This window comes from Oncorhynchus keta, unplaced genomic scaffold (assembly GCF_023373465.1).
Source record: "Oncorhynchus keta strain PuntledgeMale-10-30-2019 unplaced genomic scaffold, Oket_V2 Un_contig_6937_pilon_pilon, whole genome shotgun sequence".
In the NCBI taxonomy this organism is placed as follows: domain Eukaryota; kingdom Metazoa; phylum Chordata; class Actinopteri; order Salmoniformes; family Salmonidae; genus Oncorhynchus; species Oncorhynchus keta.
This window is the reverse complement of record NW_026289156.1, coordinates 40705-57857: the sequence shown is the minus strand read 5'-3', so window position 1 is coordinate 57857 and position 17153 is coordinate 40705. Positions and strand designations below refer to the sequence as shown.

General features: G+C 43.8%; 1 protein-coding gene across 1 annotated transcript in view; it reads left to right on the top strand.

Moving 5' to 3' along the window:
• LOC127926126 (solute carrier family 12 member 7-like) overlaps nt 1-16890 on the top strand; it is a 30652-nt gene extending 13762 nt beyond the window's left edge. Inside the window, exons 5-9 of the mRNA XM_052511508.1 lie at nt 5619-5726; nt 9351-9523; nt 10674-10688; nt 12538-12671; nt 15207-16890. Coding sequence (XP_052367468.1) covers nt 5619-5726; nt 9351-9523; nt 10674-10688; nt 12538-12671; nt 15207-15298 — 522 coding nt within the window. The 3' untranslated portion in view covers nt 15299-16890. The remainder of the gene's footprint in view (nt 1-5618; nt 5727-9350; nt 9524-10673; nt 10689-12537; nt 12672-15206) is intronic.
• The last annotated feature ends 263 nt before the right edge of the window (nt 16891-17153 follow it).

Here is a 17153-nt window from a genome sequence, read left to right as displayed (position 1 = left end):
ACTGACATGTCCCTATAGAACCATTCTTAACTGACATGTCCCTATAGAACCATTCTTAACTGACATGTCCCTATAGAACCATTCGTAACTGACATGTCCCTATAGAACCATTCGTAACTGACATGTCCCTATAGAACCATTCGTAACTGACATGTCCCTATAGAACCATTCGTAACTGACATGTCCCTATAGAACCATTCGTAACTGACATGTCCCTATAGAACCATTCGTAACTGACATGTCCCTATAGAACCATTCGTAACTGACATGTCCCTATAGAACCATTCTTAACTGACATGTCCCTATAGAACCATTCTTAACTGACATGTCCCTATAGAACCATTCTTAACTGACATGTCCCTATAGAACCATTCTTAACTGACATGTCCCTATAGAACCATTCTTAACTGACATGTCCCTATAGAACCATTCTTAACTGACATGTCCCTATAGAACCATTCTTAACTGACATGTCCCTATAGAACCATTCGTAACTGACATGTCCCTATAGAACCATTCGTAACTGACATGTCCCTATAGAACCATTCGTAACTGACGTGTCCCTATAGAACCATTCGTAACTGACATGTCCCTATAGAACCACTCGTAACTGACATGTCCCTATAGAACCATTCGTAACTGACTTGTCCCTATAGAACCATTAAGTAACTGACATGTCCCTATAGAACCATTCTTAACTGACTTGTCCCTATAGAACCATTCGTAACTGACATGTCCCTATAGAACCATATAGAACCATTCGTAACTGACATGTCCCTATAGAACCATTCGTAACTGACATGTCCCTATAGAACCATTCGTAACTGACATGTCCCTATAGAACCATTCGTAACTGACATGTCCCTATAGAACCATTCGTAACTGACATGTCCCTATAGAACCATTCGTAACTGATATGTCCCTATAGAACCATTCGTAACTGACATGTCCCTATAGAACCATTCGTAACTGACATGTCCCTATAGAACCATTCGTAACTGACATGTCCCTATAGAACCATTAAGTAACTGACATGTCCCTATAGAACCATTCGTAACTGACATGTCCCTATAGAACCATTCGTAACTGACATGTCCCTATAGAACCATTCGTAACTGACATGTCCCTATAGAACCATTGACATGTAACTGACATGTCCCTATAGAACCATTCGTAACTGACATGTCCCTATAGAACCATTCGTAACTGACATGTCCCTATAGAACCATTCGTAACTGACATGTCCCTATAGAACCATTCGTAACCCTATCATGTCCCTATAGAACCATTCGTAACTGACATGTCCCTATAGAACCATTCGTAACTGACATGTCCCTATAGAACCATTCGTAACTGACATGTCCCTATAGAACCATTCTTAACTGACATGTCCCTATAGAACCATTCGTAACTGACATGTCCCTATAGAACCATTCGAACTGACATGTCCCTATAGAACCATTCGTAACTGACATGTCCCTATAGAACCATTCTTGTAACTGACATGTCCCTATAGAACCATTCGTAACTGACATGTCCCTATAGAACCATTCGTAACTGACATGTCCCTATAGAACCATTCGTAACTGACATGTCCCTATAGAACCATTCGTAACTGACATGTCCCTATAGAACCATTCGTAACTGACATGTCCCTATAGAACCATTCGTAACTGACATGTCCCTATAGAACCATTCGTAACTGACATGTCCCTATAGAACCATTCGTAACTGACATGTCCCTATAGAACCATTCGTAACTGACATGTCCCTATAGAACCATTCGTAACTGACATGTCCCTATAGAACCATTCGTAACTGACATGTCCCTATAGAACCATTCGTAACTGACATGTCCCTATAGAACCATTCGTAACTGACATGTCCTATAGAACTGACATGTCCCTATAGAACCATTCGTAACTGACATGTCCCTATAGAACCATTCGTAACTGACATGTCCCTATAGAACCATTCGTAACTGACATGTCCCTATAGAACCATTCGTAACTGACATGTCCCTATAGAACCATTCGTAACTGACATGTCCCTATAGAACCATTCGTAACTGACATGTCCCTATAGAACCATTCGTAACTGACATGTCCCTATAGAACCATTCGTAACTGACATGTCCCTATAGAACCATTCGTAACTGACATGTCCCTATAGAACCATTCTTAACTGACATGTCCCTATAGAACCATTCGTAACTGACATGTCCCTATAGAACCATTCGTAACCATTCCCTATAGAACTGACATGTCCCTATAGAACCATTCGTAACTGACATGTCCCTATAGAACCATTCGTAACTGACATGTCCCTATAGAACCATTCGTAACTGACATGTCCCTATAGAACCATTCTTAACTGACATGTCCCTATAGAACCATTTCTTAACTGACATGTCCCTATAGAACCATTCTTAACTGACATGTCCCTATAGAACCATTCTTAACTGACATGTCCCTATAGAACCATTCTTAACTGACATGTCCCTATAGAACCATTCTTAACTGACATGTCCCTATAGAACCATTCTTAACTGACTTGTCCCTATAGAACCATTCTAACTGACATGTCCCTATAGAACCATTCGTAACTGACATGTCCCTATAGAACCATTCGTAACTGACGTGTCCCTATAGAACCATTCGTAACTGACGTGTCCCTATAGAACCATTCGTAACTGACGTGTCCCTATAGAACCATTCGTAACTGACGTGTCCCTATAGAACCATTCGTAACTGACGTGTCCCTATAGAACCATTCGTAACTGACGTGTCCCTATAGAACCATTCGTAACTGACGTGTCCCTATAGAACCATTCGTAACTGACATGTCCCTATAGAACCATTCGTAACTGACATGTCCCTATAGAACCATTCGTAACTGACGTGTCCCTATAGAACCATTCGTAACTGACATGTCCCTATAGAACCATTCGTAACTGACATGTCCCTATAGAACCATTCGTAACTGACATGTCCCTATAGAACCATTCGTGGCTAACTGACATGTCCCTATAGAACCATTCGTAACTGACATGTCCCTATAGAACCATTCGTAACTGACATGTCCCTATAGAACCATTCGTAACTGACATGTCCCTATAGAACCATTCGTAACTGACATGTCCCTATAGAACCATTCGTAACTGACATGTCCCTATAGAACCATTCGTAACTGACATGTCCCTATAGAACCATTCGTAACTGACATGTCCCTATAGAACCATTCGTAACTGACATGTCCCTATAGAACCATTCGTAACTGACATGTCCCTATAGAACCATTCGTAACTGACATGTCCCTATAGAACCATTCGTAACTGACATGTCCCTATAGAACCATTCGTAATGTCTGAACATGTCCATGTCCCTATAGAACCATTCGTAACTGACATGTCCCTATAGAACCATTCGTAACTGACATGTCCCTATAGAACCATTAAGTAACTGACATGTCCCTATAGAACCATTCGTAACTGACATGTCCCTATGGAACCATTCGTAACTGACATGTCCCTATGGAACCATTCGTAACTGACATGTCCCTATGGAACCATTCGTAACTGACATGTCCCTATGGAACCATTCGTAACTGACATGTCCCTATGGAACCATTCGTAACTGACATGTCCCTATGGAACCATTCGTAACTGACATGTCCCTATGGAACCATTCGTAACTGACATGTCCCTATGGAACCATTCGTAACTGACATGTCCCTATGGAACCATTCGTAACTGACATGTCCCTATGGAACCATTCGTAACTGACATGTCCCTATGGAACCATTCGTAACTGACATGTCCCTATGGAACCATTACGACATGTCCCTATGGAACCATTCGTAACTGACATGTCCCTATGGAACCATTCGTAACTGACATGTCCCTATGGAACCATTCGTAACTGACATGTCCCTATGGAACCATTCGTAACTGACATGTCCCTATGGAACCATTCGTAACTGACATGTCCCTATGGAACCATTCTTAACTGACATGTCCCTATGGAACCATTCTTAACTGACATGTCCCTATGGAACCATTCTTAACTGACATGTCCCTATGGAACCATTCTTAACTGACATGTCCCTATGGAACCATTCTTAACTGACATGTCCCTATGGAACCATTCTTAACTGACATGTCCCTATGGAACCATTCTTAACTGACATGTCCCTATGGAACCATTCTTAACTGACATGTCCCTATGGAACCATTCTTAACTGACATGTCCCTATGGAACCATTCTTAACTGACATGTCCCTATGGAACCATTCTTAACTGACATGTCCCTATGGAACCATTCTTAACTGACATGTCCCTATGGAACCATTCTTAACTGACATGTCCCTATGGAACCATTCTTAACTGACATGTCCCTATGGAACCATTCTTAACCATTCTTAACTGACATGTCCCTATGGAACCATTCTTAACTGACATGTCCCTATGGAACCATTCTTAACTGACATGTCCCTATGGAACCATTCTTAACTGACATGTCCCTATGGAACCATTCTTAACTGACATGTCCCTATGGAACCATTCTTAACTGACATGTCCCTATGGAACCATTCTTAACTGACATGTCCCTATGGAACCATTCTTAACTGACATGTCCCTATGGAACCATTCTTAACTGACATGTCCCTATGGAACCATTCTTAACTGACATGTCCCTATGGAACCATTCTTAACTGACATGTCCCTATGGAACCATTCTTAACTGACATGTCCCTATGGAACCATTCTTAACTGACATGTCCCTATGGAACCATTCTTAACTGACATGTCCCTATGGAACCATTCTTAACTGACATGTCCCTATGGAACCATTCTTAACTGACATGTCCCTATGGAACCATTCTTAACTGACATGTCCCTATGGAACCATTCTTAACTGACATGTCCCTATGGAACCATTCTTAACTGACATGTCCCTATGGAACCATTCTTAACTGACATGTCCCTATGGAACCATTCTTAACTGACATGTCCCTATGGAACCATTCTTAACTGACATGTCCCTATGGAACCATTCTTAACTGACATGTCCCTATGGAACCATTCTTAACTGACATGTCCCTATGGAACCATTCTTAACTGACATGTCCCTATGGAACCATTCTTAACTGACATGTCCCTATGGAACCATTCTTAACTGACATGTCCCTATGGAACCATTCTTAACTGACATGTCCCTATGGAACCATTCTTAACTGACATGTCCCTATGGAACCATTCTTAACTGACATGTCCCTATGGAACCATTCTTAACTGACATGTCCCTATGGAACCATTCTTAACTGACATGTCCCTATGGAACCATTCTTAACTGACATGTCCCTATGGAACCATTCTTAACTGACATGTCCCTATGGAACCATTCTTAACTGACATGTCCCTATGGAACCATTCTTAACTGACATGTCCCTATGGAACCATTCTTAACTGACATGTCCCTATGGAACCATTCTTAACTGACATGTCCCTATGGAACCATTCTTAACTGACATGTCCCTATGGAACCATTCTTAACTGACATGTCCCTATGGAACCATTCTTAACTGACATGTCCCTATATAATAATGTGTGTGATCAGCACGACAGCGACATCTCAGCCTTCACCTATGAGAAGACCCTGGTGATGGAGCAGCGCTCTCAGATGCTGAAACAGATGCAGCTGTCGCGGACGGAGAGGGAGAGAGAGGTAACGCGCCCCCTGTCTGCAGGGCACACTCACTACAACAGTTGGCCTTTTAAGGTACCGTACCAAATGGCACCCTATTCCTTTTATAGGGCACTACTCTTAACCAGGACCTATAGGCTCTGGTCAAAAGGAGTGCACTAAATAGGGCATTTGGTACGTTACTATGTCAGTGTCGGTATTTTTTCTACAAAGAAATATAATCTGTTACTGATTTTCAACACCTTCATCAGAAAATTAATGTTATATTCCTTTAGGACTTTTATCTTGAAGGATTTTAATTGCAGTGCTCGTGTTATGTGGTTTCATGTTTCTTTCTTGAATGTTCTTATTGTGACTTGCAAGTCAGACTTGATGAGACAAAAATGTGCATAATGCCATTGGAATGTGGGTTCATTTCTGACTTGGGTCACATTTGAGCTGTTGTTGGTCCCTGGATGGACATCACCAATGAGGTTAGATATCCAGGGTTTTATCTATGGGAGGTTGTATAAACACAACCTAGATATGTCATTGGATTGTGGGTATCAGAGCTCTCCTCGCCCCTCCCTTACCCCTACTGTTCGTTGTATGACCTTTGGCCCCCTGTACTGTCTGGCTGCTGATGCGGGGCGGCACGGTCCTCAGATTCAGAGTATCACCGACATCGTCTCGTAGCTCCATCCGGAGGAAGAACCAAACCGGAGCCTCGGGCTCGAATCTGACCCCAGTCGACAGCTGGAGGGCACACAGGAGGACGAGGTAGCCAACACCCCCATCTGTAACCCCAACACCCCCTCATCTGTAACCCCAACACCCCTCATCTGTAACCCCAACACCCCTCATCTGTAACCCCAACACCCTCATCTGTAACCCCAACACCCCCTCATCTGTAACCAACACCCCTGTGACTGCAGGCCCCTACCACCGCAGACCAGCATCACCATTACTACCAATCACCAACCACCAGAGACGAGGCATTACCTATACCCCCCAGTCACCAACCACCAGAGACGAGCATTACCTATACCCCCCAGTCACCAACCCTCAGACCAGCATCACCATTACCCCCTAGTCACCAACCACCAGGGATCAGCATCACCATTACCCCCCAGTCACCAACCACCAGAGACCAGCATCACCATTACCCCAGTCACCAACCCCCAGAGACCAGCATCACCATTACCCCCCAGTCACCAACCCCCAGAGACCAGCGCCACCAACCCCCAGAGACCAGCATCACCATTACCCCCCTCAGTCACCAACCACCAGAGACCACCATCACCATTACCCCCAGTCACCAATCCCCAGAGACCAGCATCACCATTACCCCCCAGTCACCAACCCCAGAGACCAGCATCACCATTACCCCCCAGTCACCAACCCCCAGAGACCAGCATCACCATTACCCCCCCAGTCATCAACCACCAGAGACCAGCATCACCAACCCCCAGAGACCACGCTTACACAGCCACAGCTGCTAGAAGTCAAGGACCGGAAGTAAGATAAAGTCTAGTCAAAATGTCCAGTTAAAGTCGCCCCCCCCGGATAGACCCACGATGGCAGATAGTGACTGTGGCTGTGTAGGTTACTCACCGTAGTGAGCCTATGGACATCATGGACTCACCTCTTTCAGCATGCGTCATCAAGTGCACTGTGGTGTCATCCTTCTTTGGTTTATCCCCCCTCCACCTGGTTCATTCCCCATGGATCTTCACCCTGTCTCAGTGTCATAGCTCCAACTAGCATGTTCTCTCACTCCTTACCAACGGGCTATTGGCCTGTGTAAAGAACACTTTGCGTATGACTGTAACCCTGTGTACTTTCCATGTCATTCATGTTTATTGTGAAGTAACATGTGTTTTTGCTATGTGAGCTGACTGCATGAGTGGGGTCTTTCTGACTACCAGGTTTGTGGGACTCTATAGTTTAGTCTCTCCCATTCTGGAAATATCTCTCTCTTCTTCTGTCTCTCTCTCTCTTTGTCTCTCTGTCACTGTCTTTGGCTTTTGTTCACTCTCTGTCTCTCTCTCATATTTGATACATATTTGTATTTGATACATCAGAAAAGCAGAACTTAATATTTGGTACAGAAACCTTTGTTTGCAATTACAGAGATCATACGTTTCCTGTAGTTCTTGACCAGGTTTGCACACACTGCAGCAGGGATTTTGGCCCACTCCTCCATACTACAGACCTCCAGATCCTTCAGGTTTCAGGGCTGCCGCTGGGCAATATGGACTTTCAGCTCCCTGCAAAGATTGTCTATTGGGTTCAGGTCTGGAGACTGGCTAGGCCACTCCAGGACCTTGAGATGCTTCTTACGGAGCCACTCCTTAGTTGCCCTGGCTGTGTGTTTCAGATCGTTGTCATGCTGGAAGACCCAGCCATGACCCATCTTCAATGCTCTTACTGAGGGAAGGAGGTTGTTGGCCAAGATCTCATGATACATGGCCCCATCCATCCTTCCTCAATACGGTGCAGTCGTCCTGTCCCCTTTGCAGAAAAGCATCCCCAAAGAATGATGTTTCCACCTCCATGCTTCACGGTTGGGATGATGTTTTTGGGGTTGTACTCATCCTTCTTCTTCCTCCAAACACGGCGAGTGGAGTTTAGACCAAAAGCTCTATTTTGTCTCATCAGCCCACATGACCTTCTCCCATTCCTCCTCTGGATCATCCAGATGGTCATTGGCAAACTTCAGACGGGCCTGGACATGCGCTGGCTTGAGCAGGGGGACCTTGCGTGCGCTGCAGGATTTTAATCCATGACGGCGGAGTGTGTTACTAATGGTTTTCTTTGAGACTGTAGTCCCAGCTCTCTTCAGGTCATTGACCAGGTCCTGCCATGTAGTTCTGGGCTTCCTCATGATCATTGATGCCCCACGAGGTGAGATTTTGCATGGAGCCCCAGACCGAGGGTGATTGACCGTCATCTTGAACTTCTTCCATTTTCTAATAATTGTAGTTGTTGCCCAGCTCTCTTCAGGTCATTGACCAATGTAGTTCTGGGCTTCCTCATGATCATTGATGCCCCACGAGGTGAGATTTTGCATCCCCAGACCGAGGGTGATTGAGCCTTGAACATTTTCCCAGTTGTTGCCTTGTGCAGGTCCATCCCAATTTTATCCCTGATGTCCTTACACAGCTCTCTGGTCTTGGCCATTGTGGAGAGGTTGGAGTCTGTTTGATTGAGTGTGTGGACAGGTGTCTTTTATACAGGTAACGAGTTCAAACAGGTGCAGTTAATACAGGTAATGAGTGGAGAACAGGAGGGCTTCTTAAAGAAAAAACTAACAGGTCTGTGAGAGCCGGAATTCTTACTGGTTGGTAGGTGATCAAATACTTATGCCATGCAATAAAATGCAAATTAATTACTTAAAAATCATACAATGTGATTTTCTGGATTTTTGTTTTAGATTCCGTCTCTCACAGTTGAAGTGTACCTATGATACAAATTACAGACCTCTACATGCTTTGTAAGTAGGGAAACCTGCAAAATCGTCAGTGTATCAAATACTTGTTCTCCCCACTGTATGTCTCTGTCTCTCGGTGAGTCTGTCTCTCTCTCTCTCGGTCTGTCTCTGTCTCTCTGCCTCTGTCTGTCTGTCGGTGTGTCTCTGTCTCTCATCATTTCCATCTCCTTCAGGCCCAGCTGATCCACGACAGAAACACGGCGTCCCATTCCGCGCTCAATGACAAGCCCGACACCGGCCCTGACCGAGTCCACATGACGTGGACCAAGGATAAGTTCCTCTCCGAGCGCAACCGCAACCGCTCCGAGGTCAACATGGGTGTGCGCGACCTCTTCAACATGAAGCCGTAAGTCAACCACTACGAACCTCTTATCCTTCATCCTTCCAGATCCAAAATGCAGTAGCCAATGACTCTTCAGCAAGTATCTCTGTTGTACTGTTATAGGACCATCTGTAGAACCCCTTTTTAAAAAAAATGGTTACACGTTCTGCATGGTGTGTGTTCAGGCTGCGTTGGCATGTTGACTGTGTAACTGTGTGTGGACACATCCAATGCATGGCTCCACCACGCAGAGCATCACATGCACCGTTTGGACTAATGACCATCATGTCTTTGTCTCTCTGAACCCACCATCTCAAAGGGCAGATAGAACGTCTAGTTGAATACACAGCCTAAAATCAAACAAGCCCCAACATTATTACGACACTATACTGGACCTGACCCACAGAGGCTAATAATGGAGAACATACATTTAAAAGAGAGAGTTACTTTGTCCGATAGTTTTCCCCGCCTCTTGACTACAGTACATTTGAGCTGTGAAAACATCTGACTGGAACCATCCCGCTAAAATTAGTTGAAGCACTGTGTTTAACTGTGCTACAGTAGATTCAGCAGGGGTGTCTGTGTTTAACTGTGCTACAGTAGATTCAGCAGGGGTGTCTGTGTTTAGCTGTGCTACAGTAGATACACCAGGGGTGTCTATGTTTAGCTGTGCTACAGTAGATACACCAGGGGTGTCTGTGTTTAGCTGTGCTACAGTAGATACACCAGGGGTGTCTGTGTTTAGCTGTGCTACAGTAGATACACCAGGGGTGTCTGTGTTTAGCTGTGCTACAGTAGATACACCAGGGGTGTCTGTGTTTAACTGTGCTACAGTAGATACACCAGGGGTGTCTGTGTTTAGCTGTGCTACAGTAGATACACCAGGGGTGTCTGTGTTTAGCTGTGCTACAGTAGATACATAGGGGTGTCTGTGTTTAGCTGTGCTACAGTAGATAAATAAGGGGTGTCTTTTTAGCTGTGCTACAGTAGATACACCAGGGGTGTCTGTGTTTAACTGTGCTACAGTAGATACACCAGGGGTGTCTGTGTTTAGCTGTGCTACAGTAGATACACCAGGGGTGTCTGTGTTTAACTGTGCTACAGTAGATACACCAGGGGTGTCTGGAAAGTGTCTAAGCCTGTTTGTTGTTTTGTCTCGTTTTCCTCCTTCTAGAGAGTGGGAGAGTCTGTAAGTCACATTTCATTTTGCCATAGGCTGTGTGCATGTGTGTATGCCTGTTGCTCTGTAACATTAGTCAATTTCTGTGTCTTTCATCTTGTTTACCTCCCAGCCATTATCCCATTCCTCCCAACATTTGTCTCCCTAAACTGGAAGGACCTCCCTAGAGTTAACCTGGGAGGACCTCCCTAGAGTTAACCTGGGAGGACCTCCCTAGAGTTAACCTGGGAGGACCTCCCTAGAGTTAACCTGGGAGGACCTCCCTAGAGTTAACCTGGGAGGACCTCCCTAGAGTTAACCTGGGAGGACCTCCCTAGAGTTAACCTGGGAGGACCTCCCTAGAGTTAACCTGGGAGGACCTCCCTAGAGTTAACCTGGGAGGACCTCCCTAGAGTTAACCTGGGAGGACCTCCCTAGAGTTAACCTGGGAGGACCTCCCTAGAGTTAACCTGGGAGGACCTCCCTAGAGTTAACCTGGGAGGACCTCCCTAGAGTTAACCTGGGAGGACCTCCCTAGAGTTAACCTGGGAGGACCTCCCTAGAGTTAACCTGGGAGGACCTCCCTAGAGTTAACCTGGGAGGACCTCCCTAGAGTTAACCTGGGAGGACCTCCCTAGAGTTCATTTGCATGTGATTGCATCATGTTATGTAGCGGGTGCAACCAAAAATTGCGCTTTCCATACATAGACCTTAGTCATAGCAAACAATACTGTTAATGCCTTGTTGTCTAGTATAGAGACCAGATCCAAAGGCTATTAGGGGATCAAAATCCATTTCAATTGGTCATTACAATCAGTCTGATATTGTCCTTACACTGGCAAATCTCAACTGGATGGAAAACAGCAGGTTTTTGGAAGTGCCTCGTTGTATTAGTGATGTGTTTATTCAGCTTCAAGCCGTTCATATCATGCTCTGCATTTTATTTGATTTACTTTGCTGTTCGCTCTAACTCAAGAAGGGCTTTCCAATATATCACCCAATATCATATCATATTGAACTGGTCAATTAAAGAACAAGTTGAATACTGGAGTGCTGTGTATACAACACAGTATTATACTGAAGCAATAAGTTCCAAGGTGTGGTATATGCCCAATATACCAAGGCTCAGGGCTTTTCTTAGTCACGATGCATCGCAGAGTGCCTGGACAGCCCTTAGCCGTGGTATATTGATCATATATCACAAACCCCTGAGGTGCCTTATTGCCATTATAAGCTGGTTACCAATGTAATTAGAGCAGTAAAAATACATTTTTTTTTGTCATACCCGTGGTATACGGTCTGATATACCATGGCTGTCAACCAATCAGAATTGTGAATATTTCATACCCACAGACTTACCCATTGTGTCAGTCAGTACACCAGACCCCTCCTGCCACGGCTGCAATGTGAAGTGTGATGCTGCTTCGACTACCATCCTGATCTCTAATTCAGAGTGTAATGATAACGCCTAAGGCTTCGCCATCATAGCCACCCAGCGGTCCTGCTTCGTGTTCTCATCTCTTTGTGTTAAAGGCTATCAATCTCACCATACAAACTATTTGCTCAATATATTATCAAGAAGTGTTTTACCAATCATCACCGAGTGCTTTGATTTTGACAAATCGCATTTTCTTACCAATATTTAGTGTCAAGTGAGAACAATGACAGACTTTTAGATGAGCTGTTGTTGGTTGAGTCCTAATTTTAGACCGTGTTTTATACATTGATGACATACACGGAGGATCACCGGTCAACGTTGGAGCTGAGCATCGTATTTCTAGCAAGGATTCAATGTCAATATTGGGAAAAGTCAGGGTCGAAGTTCAGGGTTGAGGTGTGTTCAGCCTGCTCTCTTCACTGTCACCATTGTGTGGTATAGGAACCAGTCCAACGTGCGCCGGATGCACACTGCGGTCAAGCTGAATGAGGTGGTGGTAAACCGGTCACAAGGAGCCCACCTGGTCCTGCTCAACATGCCGGGGCCGCCCAAGAACAGAGGGGGTGACGAGAACTGTATCCTTTTTTTTAAAGACCAATGTCAGTTTTATTCAACTTTCACTATTTATGTCAGTAGAATTGTGCATTGCTTAGTTGGACATGTTTACCCGAAGTTAACTTCAAATGCATCGTCATCGGCGATCTGACAAGGTTGAGGATGATCTCTTTGCAGAGGTTGTTTAGTCGTTAATAGTTGAGTTGTATCCCAAACTGTACGTGTGGAACTGCTATGCTTTATCTTGGCCAGGTCACAGTTGTAAATGAGAACTTGTTCTCAACTAGCCTACCTGGTTAAATAAAGGTGTTCTCAACTAGCCTACCTGGTTAAATAAAGGTGTTCTCAACTAGCCTACCTGGTTAAATAAAGGTGAAATAAAATATTTTAATACATAGAACTAATAGCTTTACAGGTGAAGCTTTCCTCTTGCCAGTCACGTGACCTGTATCCACCCCTGTCATTTTTAAATGTTTGTCATTTTTTAATTTAACCTTTTATTTATACAGGTTTTTTCTCATTGAGGTAACATCTCTTTTCCAAGAGAGACCTGGTCCAATAGCAGCAGGGGGAACAACGTTTCAGACACAACAACTTACATACACTAACACAACATTAAACAAAACTATAAACACACATACAGTACAACAATTACATATTATATTAAAAACGCAAACATCTTGACTAAAAATCTAATCAAATGTATTTATATAGCCCTTCGTACATCAGCTGATATCTCAAAGTGCTGTACAGAAACCCAGCCTAAAACCCCAAACAGCAAGCAATGCAGCAAAAAACAGCTGGCCTAAAAACAACTACACTCTTCTATGATATATACATCAATCAAGTGTTTAAACTCCACCAACGAAACTAGATCATCACATTTTAAAATGTTCAGGAGAGAATTCCAGGACCACGGAGCTAAGTAACTAAAACTATTTCTACCATGACCTGTTCTAATGTTTGGTTCTGTTAGAAGCAAATCAGAATGGGACCGTAATTGATATTTATTTACTGAACTGACTAAAAAAGAACAGAGATAAAATGGCATTTTACCCAATATGGCCTTAGAAACCAGTGTATACCAGTGTTTAAACCTACGCAAGGTCAATGACGACCAGCCAACAGCCCTGTTGACATCACAATGATGTGTAAGACGTTTCTGATTTGTAATGAACCTGAGGGCTGCATGATACACTGAATCAAGTGCTCTCAGGGTAGTGGCTGAGGCCTGCATATATATATATAACATCACTCAAATCTATAACCGACAGTAATGTACATCGTACCAGCTCCTTCCTGGCATCAAAAGAAAAACAATGCCGGTAATAGAATCCTATTTTCAGCTTGAGCTCCCTTATCAAGTTCTCTACATGCACTGTGAAGCTCAGCTTATCATCAACCCACACACCCAAATATGTGTACACTTTTAACTTGCTCTATAGTATGTCCAGCCAAAGTAGCAATGACATGATTTGTAACATGCCTGGCATTTGAAAATACCATGCATTTGGTTTTACCTGAATTTAGAATCAGCTTTTAATCATACAGATTCTGTTGTATGATGTTAAATGCTCTTTGGGCATTTTCAAAAGCTAAAGAAACTACTACTACTTGAATAAAGAACAGTATCATCTACATAAAAATGAACATCCTCTGTTTCAACAAGATCCCCAAATGTTGTTGATGTACAAAATGAACAACAGTGGGCCCAAAATAGAACCTTGTGGAACACCTGCGCACACCTCTATAGACTCATTTCACAACATTTTAACCTTTATACTAACACAGCATGGTCCACAGTGTCAAAAGCTGTCATTTAAAACCTTCAATGTTGCTGAAACAGTGCTGTGGACAGACCTAAAACCTGATTGCATTCCATTTAAGATGTTGTTTTCTTGGAAGTAAGTCTTCAGCTGCCTACTAACTAAGGACTCCAGTACCTTTGACAGTACAGACAATTTTGATATGGGTCGATAGTTGTCAAGTAGTGAAGGATCTCCACCTTTTCAGGAGAGGCAGTACAAAAGCAGATTTCCATAACTTGGGGATTTCCTTAACATCAAGTGTAAGGTTAAGCAATGATGTCTGCAGCTAGGTGTAGGAGGCAGGGGTCTGGTTCATCAGGGACGGGGATTTTAAAAATCAATTACACACTTCTGAAACAGAGAAGGATGAAAAGGAGAACCAATTATACCTTTGACCTTTTCAAATAAACTGCCTTCATCTAAAAAAAATGCTGGTTCAAGGCTTTCAGAATGGAGGTTCTCTCAGTTACAATCTGTGTGTCGACCAACAATTAGGAAGCTATGTATCTTTTCTGCACTCCAAACCTTTCACAACTTGCCAAAATTTGGATGGATGATTTAAATTTTGTGAAGTAGATTTCAGGTAGTGGTCTGCTTTCAATTTACAGATCATAGCCACACCCACATTTCGAAGATGTTTAAAAGCCATCCAGTCATCTGCCAAACCAGTCCCTCTTTGCTTTAGCCCACATAGCATTTCGTGTCATGTAATGTGACTGGTTTCTTCCTTGACCCCTGGCGTCTCAGACATGGAGTTCCTGGAGGTTCTGCTTGAGGGTCTCAACCGGGTCCTCCTGGTCCGCGGGGGCGGCCGCGAGGTCATCACTATCTACTCTTAAACACTCATTCCCACGAAATGGCCACGGCAATAGATGGCATTTTAGGGAGAAATAATCCTTTGGGTTGCTGTGGGATTGTCGGAGGGGGGTGGGCATGGTATTGGACAGAGGACTTCTTGACCTCGGAAGGGACGACCAGTCAGGGTTGTGTGATGTGATGGCAATCGCCCTGATTCGTGGAGAGCACAGGTGTCCTGGGGCCTGCCTATCACGCCGAGCGACTGGAGGATACAGCATTCATACACTTTAACTTTTTAATTTGACACGTGTTGATGTTTATTGTTCAGATTTTCTTATTCTCTCCTCACTCTGTGTGTGTGTGTTGAGTTGTCATGTATGTTCATGGTAATTGTGTACCATGGACCCTAGTCATGTGTAATGCACTATGTAGGGAATCATCATTTAGTTTGTCCTCATTTTGATTCAAATTGATGTCACCCGGCTGCCTCTAAGGTATCTCTCAGCTCAGAAATACATCTCCTATGAACCCTGAAATAGATGAATATTTCCTGGTCCATCTAATATCGGTATGAACCAAATAGAAACATTTTGCCTTGGAATATCATGCTTCGGTGAATCGTTGCAGTATCCTAGAGTGGATGGAGGTGGCAAGTCCAAAACAAAGCTTACTTTTATTTCAAATCTGTCCCACACATCAAGTTGTTGCTATAGCTTTCCTGAGCTCTGTTGTCGCTTGATTATTAAAGGTGGGGGTCACATTGGGTGTATGTGTGTGTGGTGGGGGGCTTTGGCATGGGATAGGCCAAGGATTTGTCTGTGCAATAGATTCTGTTGATGTGGTGACCTTGCAGACATCTCACTAAGCCCTGAGACACTGAAGGTGGTTCACCTTGCCTGGGAGGTCTCCTAAATGGACCCTGTGGTATTGGCTCTGTAGCATTGGTCAAAGCCCCCCAATTACAGCCGTTGCATTGGGAAGATAGCCATACTATATACTATTGTATTTAGCCCTTGTTGACTGTATGTTACACACAGTACACGCATTACGCATATTTATATAAAGATTCACAAAGTTGCGATTTATTGGAAATTGTATTCAAGGGTGCAGGGTATGGAAATGACTTTTTGTTGTAAAGATCCTATGTTCAGGAGTGCTGGTTTAAATTCACGTGCTGTTCCACAGCGTAACAAGTCTAGGACAACTGGGGTACTTCCCCTACCAGAGCCCTTTAGATCTATGCATCAACGTACAGGACAAATCATGAGCTGGTTTGACACTACAGCTCAATCTGACCGAATCATCAACTAAAAGAATTGGTCAATTGTCTTCGACCCTCAATCAGAAACAAAAGGTTGTTGTTGGAGCCATCTTGCCAAATAGTGTGCCCCCCCCCGGCCAAATAGATATAGCAACGGACGCTAATGGTTTAGAGGGGCACACTATTTGGCATGACCGAACCACTGTTTTGTCCGTTTTAGGTGTCATTAGGGACATCGTCAACACACAGCATTTTGCTCCGTCTTTTCGATTTACAGTACTGCAGTACTTTCTGTTCACTGCATAGTTTAGCTCTGCTAATAGACGTCTTTAGGCTGGGGATGCTATCACAGGGGTTGGGTTAAATGCAGAAGACACATTTTAAGTTGAATGCATTCAGTTGTGTACAACCTGATTAGGTATTTTCCTCCGTTTCTTTGTAATACAGTGACCACTACATTCACAGGGTTGGGATTTGTGAGTATCACTCGTCTATCGCAGGACACCAAACCAAAATTCTGTACTGGAATAGAATAGACGGGAAGTGTCATTATGAAGTAGCTCTGAACCATCACTGTTTTCTCTCTCTGGAGATGAGCGGGGGGGGGGGGGTTACTGAAAACATGCTGTCTCTTA